Source organism: Rhinoraja longicauda, chromosome 27 (genome assembly GCF_053455715.1).
Source record: "Rhinoraja longicauda isolate Sanriku21f chromosome 27, sRhiLon1.1, whole genome shotgun sequence".
NCBI lineage: Eukaryota > Metazoa > Chordata > Chondrichthyes > Rajiformes > Arhynchobatidae > Rhinoraja > Rhinoraja longicauda.
In genome coordinates, this window is record NC_135979.1 from 23,072,245 (window position 1) to 23,086,810 (window position 14,566).

The 14,566-nt window shown below is 40.3% G+C and overlaps 1 protein-coding gene across 1 annotated transcript in view; it reads left to right on the forward strand.

Moving 5' to 3' along the window:
• LOC144606604 (adhesion G protein-coupled receptor B2-like) overlaps window positions 1–14,566 on the forward strand; it is a 264,431-nt gene that overhangs the window by 165,146 nt on the left and 84,719 nt on the right. Inside the window, exons 6-8 of the mRNA XM_078422876.1 lie at window positions 5,612–5,773; window positions 10,611–10,775; window positions 12,559–12,660. Of these exons, the coding sequence (XP_078279002.1) occupies window positions 5,612–5,773; window positions 10,611–10,775; window positions 12,559–12,660 (429 nt within the window). The remainder of the gene's footprint in view (window positions 1–5,611; window positions 5,774–10,610; window positions 10,776–12,558; window positions 12,661–14,566) is intronic.

The following is a 14,566-nucleotide window of genomic DNA, read 5'->3' on the forward strand; positions in this document are numbered from 1 at the left end:
TCATTTTACTTGCATATCAGTCCTGTCATCCCAGCAGCTAGACTTTGTTGTATTCCCTCTGTGACAACAACATCGTTTCTCAAATAAGAACTCCAAAACTTCACTGGAAGCTCTAGATTAGTCCCACTGAGTCGCCATATAGCTACAGCAAGACATTCTTCTCCCTTTATGCTGAAATCCTCTTGCAATGAAGACCCACATACCATATTCCTCCTGATTACATATGTTATCTGTGACTGGTGTACACCCAGGTCTTATTGCCCCCCCCCCCCACTTTTTCCAATATATCACAACTTGCCTTAATCAGAATGGAGCTTCTTAAGATTTTAGATTTTTTTTTTTAGATTTAGAGATACAGCGCGGAAACAGGCCTTCGGCCCACCGGGTCCGTGCCGCCCAGCGATCCCCGCACACTAACACAATCCTACACACACCAGGGACAATTCCTACATCTGCCCAGCCAATTAACCTACAAACCCGCACGTCCTCGGAGCGCGGGAGGAAACCGAAGATCTCGGAGAAAACCCACGCAGGTCACGGGGAGAACGCACAAACTCCGCACAGACGGCGCCCGTAGTCGGGATCGAAACCGGGTCTCCGGTGCTGCATTCGCTGTAAGGCGGCAACTCTACCGCTGCGCCACCGTGACAATTAGAGCACTATTTTTTTTATACCACTTTGATTTTTCAATTCTGTGGAAAAATAGCTGACAATCTGATGTTATTTAATGTCCACTTGGAGCAGACGGCACCCGTCGTCAGGATCGAACCCGGGTTACATCATCCTCACATCTCACATTCCCCTCTCTTTCCCTGATACTTACCACTCCTTCCTCACTCCCAGCTTTGTGTTGTCTGCTGACTACGAGACATTACATTTAGTGCCTTCATCAGAATTGATGATATATATCATAAGTAACTGAGGATCAAGCACGGATCCTTGTGCCTCCCAACTCATCACTGCTTACAACCTGACAGAAAACACATTTGTTCACATTTTCATTTATTTCATATACAACCATAATGAACCATGGTCCTGCATGTATGAACATGATTTAATCCTACTTCCACGGATTTGTTCAATTTGTTTTTGCTGGCCACGTATGTCAAATTGAGAATCTAAATGTGGTAATCTATATTTCTGATCAGTAAATTGAAATTGAGCAAAATATATTACTTTTTGGCACTTGCTGTCATTTTGCACAGTAACCCATGTGCATTTTCATTAATTTGTGCCATTATTGTTAAAACTACAAGTCAAAAGGCAAAGCATGAGTGACTTTTCATTGTCAGAGGTGCCTTCCTTGCTTACACATTGATAATAGGTGTGTTTTAGCATATATAAAGTACATATTTATTTTGTCATTGAGTTCTACAGCATAGAAACAGGCCCTTTGGCCTATCTTGTCCATGCTAACCTATTTCTATGAAAGACATTTAAAACAAACATTTAAAGCATATGACTGAATGTGTGTCACTAATTTTCACTGTAGCAAGATTGATTGATTGGTTATCAATGAATGAGAAAACTGCAAATAAATTCAGTCTGTGGTCAGTATCATTCCAAAGAGTAAATTATTCGCTCGGGTAGAGTTTACAAACCACCATGAACACCTATAATTCAGTCAGTCCTGTTACTCACTCAGTCTCTGGATCTTGTATGTTTATTTATGCTTATACAATCTAATATCACGTTGTCTCTGGATCCCATTTACACTCTTTCCTCGTGGCTATGTAAACAGGATGAGTTAGTAAATTGGATCCAAAATTTTCACTGCAGCAAGATTGATTGATTATCAATGAATGAGAAAACTTGGTCATCGAAGACAGAACCTAGTGGTGGTAGACATGAATTGCGGAGTAACTCAGCGGGACAGGCAGCAGCTCTGGAGAGAAGGAATGAGTGATGTTTTGGGTCGAGACCCTTCTTCAGACTCCTGGTGGTGGTGCTGTCTGTATGTTTATGTCATGTGTAACCAGTGGTGTTTTACAAGGATTAGTTCTAGGACCTCTCTTGTTTTTAATATATATTAACTGAAGGTTGGCTACATATGGAAGCACAGGCATAGGTGAAGTGTTAAATGAATATTTCTCATCTATACTTACCTTGGAGAAGGACACGGATGCAAGGGAATGATGAAGTTAATAACAATGTAATGAAGCGAGTCTACATTATCAGCCTGAAGAAGGGTCCAGATGCGAAATGTCACCCGTCCATGTTCTCCGAGGATGCCTCCAGACCGGCTGAGTTACTCCAGCACTTTGTGTCTTCATTTGGATATTATATTGGGTTGAAGGTATGAAACAGAGGGAGGTGGTAGAGGGTTGCTTTTCAGACCAGAGACCTCTAACAAGTGATGTGTCACAGGTATCAGTGCGGGGTCCACTTTTGTCCATTATTTATATTAATGATTTGGATGTGACGTGCAGGTGGCATAATTAGTATGCTTGCAGGTATTACTTAAATTAGTTGTATAGTGGACAGTGAAGAATGTTATCTAAGATTGCAATGGGATCTTGATCAACTGGGCCAATGGGCTGAGGAATGGCCGATGGTATTTGATTCAGATAAATGTGAGCTTTTGCATTTTGGTAGGATATAGGACATTAGCCAAATTGCTCTATATTTAAGAGGCCGAAATAATTTAAAAGCGAAATAAAGGAGCATACAAACCAATATGTGTCACATGTAGATAATGACATCTTGAAACCTCTTGACTGTATTGTTGTCCAAAGATCTCTGTTCGGCAATTCTTCTGACAGACATCACTGTTTAAAAACCTCTTGCTGTTGCACAAAAAATATATGCAGCAAGATTGATTGATTATCTGTTTTAAAATAAGACAAAGCAAGATTAAATGTGTGACCAAATGAGAAATCCAAATTGTAGGTATTGTCGCTGAGGTATACTATGAGAGGTTTGCCTTTATCTTTGGTTTTAATTTTTCAAAGTTCCCTAGATTTGGAAAAGGTTCCATTAGATTGGAAAATGGGGAAGAGAAAGGAGGAAACTGCAGGCTTATTAGCTTAACATATGCCAACGGAAAAATATTAGGAACTAGTGCTAAAAAAGAATCATAATAAAGCACTTCAAATATTTTTAGATAGTCAGGAAAAGTCAACATGGTTTTAAGAAAGGTAAATCATGTTTGGGCAACGGAGTTAGAATTATAAGAAGTAATGTGTGGTGCTCAAAGTGGAACTGGTCGATGTATTATACTTAGCTTTCCACAAGGCATTTGATAATATACCACATCAAAGGTTTTTTCAGAAAATGGAAGCTCACAATGGAGGAGGTAATGCACAATACAAAGTTGCGAGCTAACAAGAAACAGAGAGAAGGCATAAATGAGCCTTTCTCTGTTGCATCACAGACATTGTTAGAGCCACAACATTCTTACAGTTTACCAAAAAAACTTGGACGATGGGTAAATTTGCTGATGACGCAAAGAAAGGTTGGAATGTACATTAAAATTTAAAAAAGACTTACAACACATCTCCAAACTCTTGGACCTAGGAGCCAGCACCTACGATTTCCTGACCCACATACCAAAATCAGTGAAGATATAGAGCAAAACCTCCTTCACAATAATTCTCAACATAGGAGCCATCCAAGGATACATTGTCAGCCCCTTAATATACTCCCTACACAATCACAACTGAGTAACCTGCTCTAACACCATTTACAGGTTTGCTGATGACAGCGCTGTAGTGGGCTGGATCTCAAACAATGATGAGATGGAGTACAGGTGGAAGATAGAAAGCAAAATGAAGGAGCTAATGACTGACTTTAGGGAACGAGGTGATGTATATGACCCAGTCAGTATCAATGGCGCTAAAGTTGAGATGATCGGTAAATTAATGTTCATATGTGCAAATGACATCAATAATTTGTCCCAGGCCAACCACATTGATGTTATGGCCAAGAAAGCACCTCTACTTTCTCAGAAGACTAAGGAAGTTTGGCATGTCTCCAACAACTCTTACCAACTTCTACAGAAGCACCAGAGAAAGCATCCCCTCAGGATCTATTATAGCTTGGTTTGGCAACAGATCTACCCAAGAGCTCAAGAAATTGCAGAGAAATGTGGATGTAGCCCAGTCCATCAAACTAACTAGACCTACCCCCTCCCCCACTGCATCAACATCTACAGTCCATGCTGTCACAGGAAAACAGACGACATAATCAAGGACCATTTACACCCCAATCATTCCCTCTTCGTCCCTCTCCTATTGGGCAGATCATATGTCAGCTTAAAAGCATGTACCATCAGATCAGGAACTGCTCCTTCCCCACTGTTATCAGACTGCTGAACGGTCTGGGATGGCCCGATCTTCAAACCTATCTGATTGTGGCTCTTGCACTTTTTTTTATCTTTACTTTTTCTATAACCGTAATGCTATAAATGTAACACTATATTCTGCACTCTGGTGTTTTCCTGTTTGCACTATCTGTTGTACTTGTGTATGGCTTTTTTACATTTATATATAGTATGATTTGACTGGATTGGAGTTTTCACTGCATCTTGACACACGATACATAATAAACCAATACCAATAAGGAGGTTACAAATGATTATAAATAGGATAAAAAGTGAATTTAGATCTGAATTGTTAGAGAGGAATGTATGAAGTTGTCCAAGCAAGAAGAATGAATACTGAATGGTGAGAGCAGAGGGACCTAAATGTTCTCGCATATGATTCGCTAAAAACTAGGATAAATGTACAGCAAATAATTGGAAAAGCTAATAATATGTTTATCATTTATTGCAAGGGAAATTGAACACAAAATAGTGAGGTTAGGGTTCAGTTACTTCGCACATTGATAAAATCCCATCAGTAATAGTCTATTTAAGGAAGAAGGTTAATGCATTAAAAGCAGCTCATGGAAGATTTATTGGATGAGTGTGAGTTGCCTTGGAAAGAATGGTTGAACAGGCTAGACCTAGGTCTTAAGAGTTAATAGGTAGGGCACTTGGTAGAGATATAGGATACTGAGGGGTATAGACAGAGTGCTTGCTGTCTTGTGAGCGAATCTCGAAAAAGTGGTTGCAGTTTAAAAAGAGGAGTCACACATTTAAAACAGAGGTGAAGCAAATGACTTTCTCCAGCAACATCATGAGCCTCAGGACTTATTTTCCACAAATAGAGATGGAAGCAGCATCTTTGAATATGTTCAAGGCAAAGATAAATATTTACTTCAAGTGAAGGATTACTAGGAGTAGGTGGGAATGCCATCTTGAGGTTACAATGAAATCAGCCATGCTCTTATTTTATGGCAGAACAGACATGAGGGACCGAATGCGTACTTCTGTTCCTAGTTCAGATTTTTATATAAAACAAGCAGATTAAAGTGAAAATGGTGGCCAAGCCAGTGCAATAACCTGACCCCATTTTGGATGGAGACTTGACTTTCATTTGAGACATGCAAGGATAAAACGAGTGAAGGGTATATCTTTTTTATTACTCCTTCAGTTTTATGAATGATAAACTCTGAAATATTGTTGACTTTGTAATGATTTAGAGTTGAGACCAATAGTATTTTCCAGACCTACCCGCAGTGACTTGAAAGCACACAAAATGAAATTTATGTTCCTCTTATTTGTTGACAGTTGAAGGGCAGTGGCTGGATTGGGGACTGTGGAACAGGTGCTCAGTGACGTGTTCAAATGGAACGCAGCAAAGGACCCGCAAATGCATTTTGACGCAGGGATGGACAGCGTGTAAAGGTCACCAGGCTGAGGCCCGCGAATGCTTCAACCAGGAATGCTCAAGTAATTTCCTTTGTTCTTACATTGAGTAACTCGTCTTTATAAATGTTGTTGCTTGACAATAGACTTCAAGCACTGCTTCTGATTCTATAAATTAGCATCTGTAAATGACGGTGATTGACAACAAACTCCATTTGTAACTTGATCTCTTTGGACAGTTCCAAAATAGTGTAGCTTTTCAGTCTAATAATCTGACAACTATTCTTGGTAGAGCACCCATCTGCGTCTGGGTCCCCTCCAAAGGAGCAACTTCCCACTCAAAAGCTCTGTGACTGACAACAAAGCTTTTACCTGTAAGAAAATAACTGCAGATGCTGGTACAAATCGATTTATTCACAAAATGCTGGAGTAACTCAGCAGGTCAGGCAGCATCACGGGAGAGAAGGAATGGGTGACGTTTCTCGACCCGAAACGTCATCCATTCCTTCTCTCCCGAAATGCTGCCTGACCTGCTGAGTTACTCCAGCATTTTGTGAATAAAAAGCTTTTACCTAATTACTCAATGACGTAATTTATACTGTGAAATTGTTGGATGTAGCGATTATTATAATGGAATGGCAAGGGGCAACCTGTAAACATATCAGAAATACAAGAAACACCTTAAAAATGTTCAAGATTAAATAACATTTATTAACCTCTCCAGCTTTGCTTTTATGATTTATCATATCATCTGAATCCATCTTTGACTACAGCCCATAACTCACTCTTGCTATCTTTTGCATCATGAATATTTACAACTGGTAAATGTTTCCATTTTAATTGTCCCAGATACTTTTAATTGTACCTCCTTGAGCAGTATGAGGAAACAGAATGAGCTCACATTCCTCTGGCAGTTCATTCCGTGTACGCCCTCTGTGTGAAAAGGTTGCCTCTCAGCTGCTTTTAAATCTTTCCCCTCTCATCTTAAACTTATGCTGTCTGATTTTAGACTCCAGTACCCTGGGGAAAAAATGGTGACCTTACCTATGCACCTCATTATTTTACATCCCTCTAAAAACCTACCCCTCAGCTTTCCTACGCTCCAGAGAAAAAAATAACACAGCCTATCCAGCCTCTCAATCACTCTAAACCTACTAACACCTTCATAAATTATTTTTACACCTTTTTCCAGTTCAAGAACATCTTTCTTGCTGTGCAAACAATACTGAGCATTGTACTTCAAATGTGTTCTTACCAATGTTCAGTTAGGCTGCAACATGATGTTCTAATTCTTGCAATCAGTATTTATTTTTTATTGTCTTGAGCACCTCTGTAGCTACCCTCATGGACCTATGTACCTGAATCTCTAGGTTTCTCTATAACACTCCCCACAACCCTTCCATTCACTGTGTGAGTCCTGCCCGGGTTTAAGTACAATAGCTTGGATTTATCTGAATTAAACTTCATCTGCCATTCCTCAGCCTATTGGTCCAGTTAATCAAGATGCCATTGTAATCACAGATAACCACTATGCTAGACACTGCACTGGATCCCATTTGATATAATCTTCCAGACCATCCTTCATATTGGAGGTATTTATTCACAAAATGCTGGAATAACTCAGCAGGTCAGGCAGCATCTCAGGAGAGAAGGAATGGGTGACGTTTCGGGTCTCGACCTGAAACGTCACCCATTCCTTCTCTCCTGAGATGCTGCCTGACCTGCTAAGTTACTCCATCATTTTGTGAATAAATACCTTCGATTTGTACCAGCATCTGCAGTTATTGTCTTATCCTTCATATTGGTATTGGTTTATTATTGTCATGTGTACCAAAATACAATGAAAAACTAGGCAAATTATACTACTCTATATGAGTACATCAGGTAGTGGCAAAGAGAATATAGGGTGCAGAATATCGTAACAGAAAGTGCAAATTAAAAAAACATGCAAGGGTCACAGTGAAGTAGATTGGGAGATAGTGATTCATTCTTAGCATATTTGGGATCCATTCAATAATCTGATAACAACAATCAGAAGAAGCTGTTCTTGAATCTTGTGGTACATGCTTTCAGGCTTTTATATTATCTGCCCGACAGTAAAGATGAGAAGAGCGAATAACCAGGGTGTGTGTGGTTCTTGATTCTGTTGGCTAGTTTCACAAGGCAGCATGAAATACAGATGGGATTGATGGGGGTTTACTGGTTTGCGTTATGGACTGGGCTGCATTCACAATGTTCTGCAATTTCTTGCAGTCTTGGGCAGAGCAGTGTCACACCAAGCTATGATGCATCCGGATGGTAAATCATTCGAGGAATTGTCAAAGGACTTGCTAAAATCCATATAGACAACATCTACCAATCTGCCCTCATCAGTCTTCTTGGTCACCTCTTCAAAATATTTTCACACATTGGTGGTGCATGTATAGAGAAGCCGCCAAGGTGCAATTATAACATTTAAAAGACACTTCCATAAGTACATGGATAGAAAAGGTTTGGAGGAATATGGGTCAGGTATAGGCAAGTGAGAGTAGCTCAGTTAGGTAACCTGGTTGGCATGGTCAGCAGGAGAGCATGTTTCTCTGATACACAACACTTTGACCCCATGACTCAAAATCACCATCTTCTATATCGATTGAAAACAGGTTTGTTCATGCGAACCAAACAGCCATAAGTTCATTCCAAACTTTCAGAAACTTTGCAAAGTGTGCACAGATTTTGGAAAAGATTAAGCAAACCAAAACATATTACACTTGACATATTTAAATGTCATCCAATTATTGAGATGTACTGAAGCGGCAGGAAAATGTTGTTCATGTTGTGTTTACATTTCAGCCCAAAACTCTCAAAGCCAAACAATATCAACATCAAAAACAAGCTCAAAGCACATCTTGCTACAGGAGTGCCAGGATTAGGCTTGGGGGAACAAACATAATTTTCTGCAGATGTTTCTGCCATCACAGGCCCTAATAAGTTTGCCAGCTTTTCACATTCTATTACACAGTACAGTGTGCTAATTATTCTTGGCCAAATCATGTCTAAATAGCCAACAATAAGAGGGGAGTTAGGAGAAACAGAAGGCAGAGTTTAAGCGGGAGACGAGAACAGGAGAGAGAAGAGGAAGAGAAGGGGAAGGAGAGAAAGGGAGGATGATGTGGGATCTCAGCTGCTTACCACCATTGGGAATATCCCGGCAAACTTCCAGTGTTGGGAAGTTTTATGGGGTCGGGGCTAAGAGCTGGGGATGGAGTAGAGTTGGGGAGGTGGAATTGATCAGATTTTTTAATTGAGGTGGGATGTGGGGTGGGATAGAGGCTGTTCTTCTTTAATGTGTGAACATTGTGGGTAGGAACAGCCAGGTTTCTATCACCAGTCTTCCCCTCCCTCACCCTTCTGCATATTGCAGCAACAAGTCATTTTGTGAAGCACTAGTTTGCCCTGAAAAGATACTTGGACAGGCGCATGGATAAGATAGGTTTAGAAGGATATGGGTCAGGCCCATGTGGGATTGGCTCAGTCAGGTAACTTGGTCAGCTTGGGATGGGCCAAAGGGCCTGTTTCTGTGCTGTAAATGATTGCAGCACCCGTATCCCCAAGGCTTGCTTGATGTCTGCCTGAGGTATGATATAGACCGCAGTCGGGGTGAAAGGAGGGAATTCTCTTGGTAGATGGAATGATTGGTAATTAACCTCCAGATGTTCCAGGGTAGCAGAAATAGGAGGAGGCTACCATGTCCGAACACCATGATGAGTTCACAATGAAGCAGACACCACCACCTCTTCCTTTTCCAGACATCGCCATTCAGTCAAGAGAATCAAGAGTGTTTAATTGTCATAAATGTACCAAAACAGAACAATACAATTCTTACTTGCGGCAGCATAACAGGTTTGTAAACACAGTACTCAATAGATGATATAATAAAACAAATTAAAAAAGAGTTTGTAAAGAGAAGCAAAATGAACACCATATTAATGCAAAAGTAAACAAAAGCCCAATTCCATAGTGCAAACAAGACAATTCAAAGCTTAGATGGCGTTTGTAGTGTGTCAATAACCTGATGGTTGTTGGAAAGAAGCTGTTTCTCATCCTGGAGCTCACAACTTTCAGATTCCTGTACCTTCTTCCCGATCGCAGGAATGAAATGAGTGTGTGACCAGGATGGTGAGCGTTTTTGATGATGCTGACTGCCCTTTTGAGGCAGCATCTCCTTTAGATTCCTTGGTGTTGAGGTCAGTACCTGTGATGGACTGAGCAATGTTCACCACTTTTTGTAATCTCCTTTGTTCCCAAGCATTTGAGTTGCCGAACCAGGCTGTGACGCAACCAGTCAAAATGCTCTCTACCGTACATCTGGAAGACCAGGTACGGAGGAGCATTGTTGGTAAACTGGAAGTTGCAGCAGAGATGCCTGATTTTATGTGCTCTATCATATTCCTTGCGACAGTAGATGTGGTGTACATGCACTTCAATAAGGCTTTGACAAGGTCCGACCTGGGGGACTGGTCCACAAGGATAGGGGCCATGGGATCCAGGTCGTGGGTAATTGGATTCTAAATGGATTTGGTAGTAAGGGACAGAAGGTGCAAAAATTAGAAAAATATTTAATCCATGTTAGTATTAGATAATTATTCTGGGTGTACTGCATGATGACAATGTGAGCACCATTGATAGAATGGTTAATTATCCAACCCATCTGGCTGGAAGTTAACAGATTTGGATAGAGAGAATCTCTATCTCTTAATCTCAACAGTGCCATTTCTTTCAAAGAAACACCAGATTTCACGACGCGAGTTAATTTGTTTGATTTTGATAATGAGTGATATTTGAAGTAGACAAGTATTTTTGTACATAAATAATTTATAAAGACTGCTGCCCGCAATTTACAGACAAATTTCTGAAATAAATTAATTACATTTTTTTTCAGATGATGGCAAATGGGGTCTATGGAACCACTGGAGTTTGTGTTCCAAGACATGTGACAGTGGCTGGCAACGGCGCTTCCGAATGTGCAAAGGGACTAGTGTTAAAGGTTACCCATGTGAAGGATCAGGAGAAGAAGTCAAGACATGTAATGAGAAAAGATGTCCAGGTAAGGAGAATTGTATTTCAAAATAATTAAAATAGTACAATAGTTTATACTTTATTTTCTCTGCTGGTTTGCTTTCATCATTCTTTGTTCACAAAGATTCTCTATAGGTCAATGGTTGAAGTATAGAGGCCAGAAAACAATTCAGGATGAAATCCAGTCTGGTAGCAATCCCTGGTGCATTTTCAGTAGCAGATCCATCTTAAAAATTCAGTTAGGTAAATCAAGTACTTGACCCCAGTTTCACTCAGAACCAATGCATGGACATTCCTGTTCATGTTATTGACATTGATCTCAGATGCCTTATTTTGGCAGAGTAGAACACAAAATGTTTGAAATATTCTTTCAAATAGGCAAAGGTAGCAGAGCAAGAAAGAGAGTTGATATTTGAACTTGGTGATTTATCAGTTCCTTGGCGTTAACATTACTAACAATCTGTCGTGGACCAACCACATTAAAGCCGTAGGCAAGAAGGCATACTAATGCCTCCACTTCCTTAGGAGACTGAAGAAATTTGGCATGTCTCCAATGATGCACCACAAAATCCATAATGTTGGATTGCATCACAGCTTGGTTTGGGAATAGCTCTGCTCAAGACCACAAGAAATTGCAGAGAGTTGTGGATGTAGTCCAGTCCATCGCACAGACCAGACTCCCCACCATTGACTCCATCTACATGTCATGATTCCTCAGAAAAGTAGCCAACACAATCAAAGACTTGTCCCACACCGATCATTCCTTCTTCTCCCCACTTCCGTGGGGCAGAAGCTAGAAAACTTGAAAGCTCGTACCACCCGACTCAGGCCCAACTTCGTTCCGTCCGTTATCAGGCTTCTGAACAGCGCTACTATAATCTAGAGTACTGTCTGATTAACCTCTACCCCTCTGCGGATATTGGACTTTGCCTATGGGACCAATGCGCCGAAATGCTGAGAACTATATTCTGCACTCTGTATCTTGCCCTTTGCTCTGTCTATTGTACTTGATTTTGACTTGATTGAATTATGTGTGTACAGTATAGTATTATTGTGCAGCTTATTTGTGAAAGGCAAGAAAAGAGATTGCAAGGGGCTTGATGAAGATCTTTGTATCCTCTCCAGGCACAGGCGAAGTCCTGCGGGAATGGAGACCTGTTCGATCATTGTACTTTTTGCTTGCTTTGATGTCGGATTTGCTCAATGTTGCTCCTGCTAAGTGGCAACACTTTTATTATATTAAAAGACTAAGTGGACCCATTGGGCCCAAACCTCTCCTGCATTGGTGCAGCATTGTCTCCTCCCCTCTCACCCCCTTCCCCCCTCCCTCCCCCTCCCTCCCCCTCCCCCCTTACCCTCCCCCCCACTCCATCCCCCTTAACCCCCCTTATCCTCCCTCCACCCCTCCCTCCCTAGGAGATAGATTTAAACTTTAAAATGTGAATAACTTTAAAAATATAACACCGATTTCAATGAAGCTTCCTCCATTAGCACCAAAGGGACGAAGGTGAGCAAGGTGAGCCTAAAATATTCATGCTATCGTGTACCGTTTTGGCTGAACAAACAAATAAGAGTTTTAGTATAGAGATATAAGTGTAACATAAATGTAACTAATTGTCACTGCATATTAACTCCTGGAAATGACTGAAATGTGTAGGTAAATGCTTATGACAGTATCCTTTGATTATTTTAATGCACTTTGTTAATGCTCAAGATTCCAGCTTCTTGTGGCTCCAATGTAAAAAATAAGTTTTATTTTAAATAGTGTTTGAAAACATTTGGTTTGATTAATTCATTTACCTTTCCTGTAGCTCCTCATGAGATGTGTAAAGATGACTACATCATGGCAATGACATGGAAAAGGACTGCAGCTGGAGAACTTGTTTACAGCAAATGCCCTCCTAATGCAACGGGTAAAAAGCACATTAAAATTCTTGTTATTTAAATCATGTTCACTCAGAAGGTATAAACATTTTGGTAAAGTAAGAGAGAAGCAGGCAGATTCAGGTTAACTATCATTAAATGTGCTATAAAATAGAAATTGAGATTTGTTAGTTGATGGATTGAAATGAGAGTTAGAACCAGAAGTTTTGTTTTGACTGCACATTAATTTTAAACATGATCCTGAATTATTTCCTCCTTTGTTTTAGAAACTTGCTTTATGGTAAAATGCAACAGTCATGTGACTCACCAAGATCTATTTTTTGTAAAGAAACTCTGTGCTTAAAGTGCACAGAAAAAGCAGCAACATTTCTTCTTTATAACTTTTCCAGAAAATGGAGGATTGTTTCATTTCAATTATGATCAGAGCATCCATGTCAGTCACTTAGCGAGCCTTGTGGAGTATCACCAGGCTTGATTGGTTGAGGAACTATTGGTTGAGGAACTATTGGCTGGCCACAATGTTCTTTCTCAGTCAAGAAATAAAACCAGAAAATGCTGGAAACATTAAGCAGAACAGACACCAGTTATGGAAAGAGGAAAAGTTAATATTCTGTCAGTCCTAATGAAGAGCCTTTGACTTTGAGAAAACTTTCCATGCACTGATGTTGCCTGACCTGCTGAGTATTTCAAGCATTTTTTGTTTTTATTTCTCAGTTCCAGATGCTGCAGTATTTTGGTTATCTCTGTCCAGTCTTTGTGATAACTCTTTTGCTGCATTAATTTGTATGTACTTCCACTCCATTAGGCAATTGGTTAACACCTTGAGGTAGGAATATCAGAAATAACTGAGCAGCAGGATAATTGCTATTCTTTACAGAAAAAGCATGCAGTTCTGACAGCGATGTCAACTTGCATTAATTTAGTTGTCACTAAATTATAAAAAACTTTAAACTGCTTCTCAGAAACAAAAGTACAGACGAGTAAAGCTTGCTCAGGTGGGTGGGCTTTAATGTGGGTCTTAGAAGGCTGAGACAGAAGTCAAATAAGCTTCTCTCACTACTTATGTTTCCAATGAAGAAGAAGCGAAAGATGAGCAGAAGGCTTTTCATAAAAAACAGCCACTCATGCTTAGGCTCCATTTATGATATGATGATCACACAGTTGTTAAATTAGAGCCAATTATCTGGAGCCTGGGACAAACATTCAAGAGAATTTAGTTTAAACTCTGTCGCGACAGCTGTGGAATTTAAATTCAGATCAGAACCTGGATTCTTTTTTGAAGCACATCATTAGCAATCATGATCACAAAACTACTGGACGGTCATTAACATCTGGTTGGCAATGTCCTCTAAGGAGGAAACCTAGATTCTTACAAGCAGCTCTAAACTCACCAATGAGTTTGACTGTCAAATGCCTTCTGAAATGACAGGATGAACTATTCAGTCGTAGCATGACTTGAAACAGGAAAGCATAAAACTGGACAAATTATCAAGCATTAACTTAGGCACTGAATTCAGATATGGCAAAGTTGCTTCTGACTTAAATGACCTTTTAAAGTTCTCCTAACAAATGTCTGGGAGATAATGCAGAAATAGGGTGTGCTGCAAAAACAGAAGGATTTCCCCCGTAGACTAGTGAGGCAACAGCTTGACATTGTGATTCTCACAAAATCATTCATTACATGGGTGGCTCATAAAATAAACAATCTCACGAATGAGCAGGGCAAGAGCTTCAGGCCCAGGAGAACATCACCTGCTGAAAGCCACCCTCCAAGGAACACACCACAATGGCATTGAAACATATTACAGTTCTTTCAATGCTGCCGGGTCCGAGATCTATCTTCCCACTCCAGGTCTTGGCACACACTCCTTCCCCTTTGCCCGACAGCATTGTTGGAGTACTTTCATCCAGTAGACTGTAGCCTTTCAAAAACAT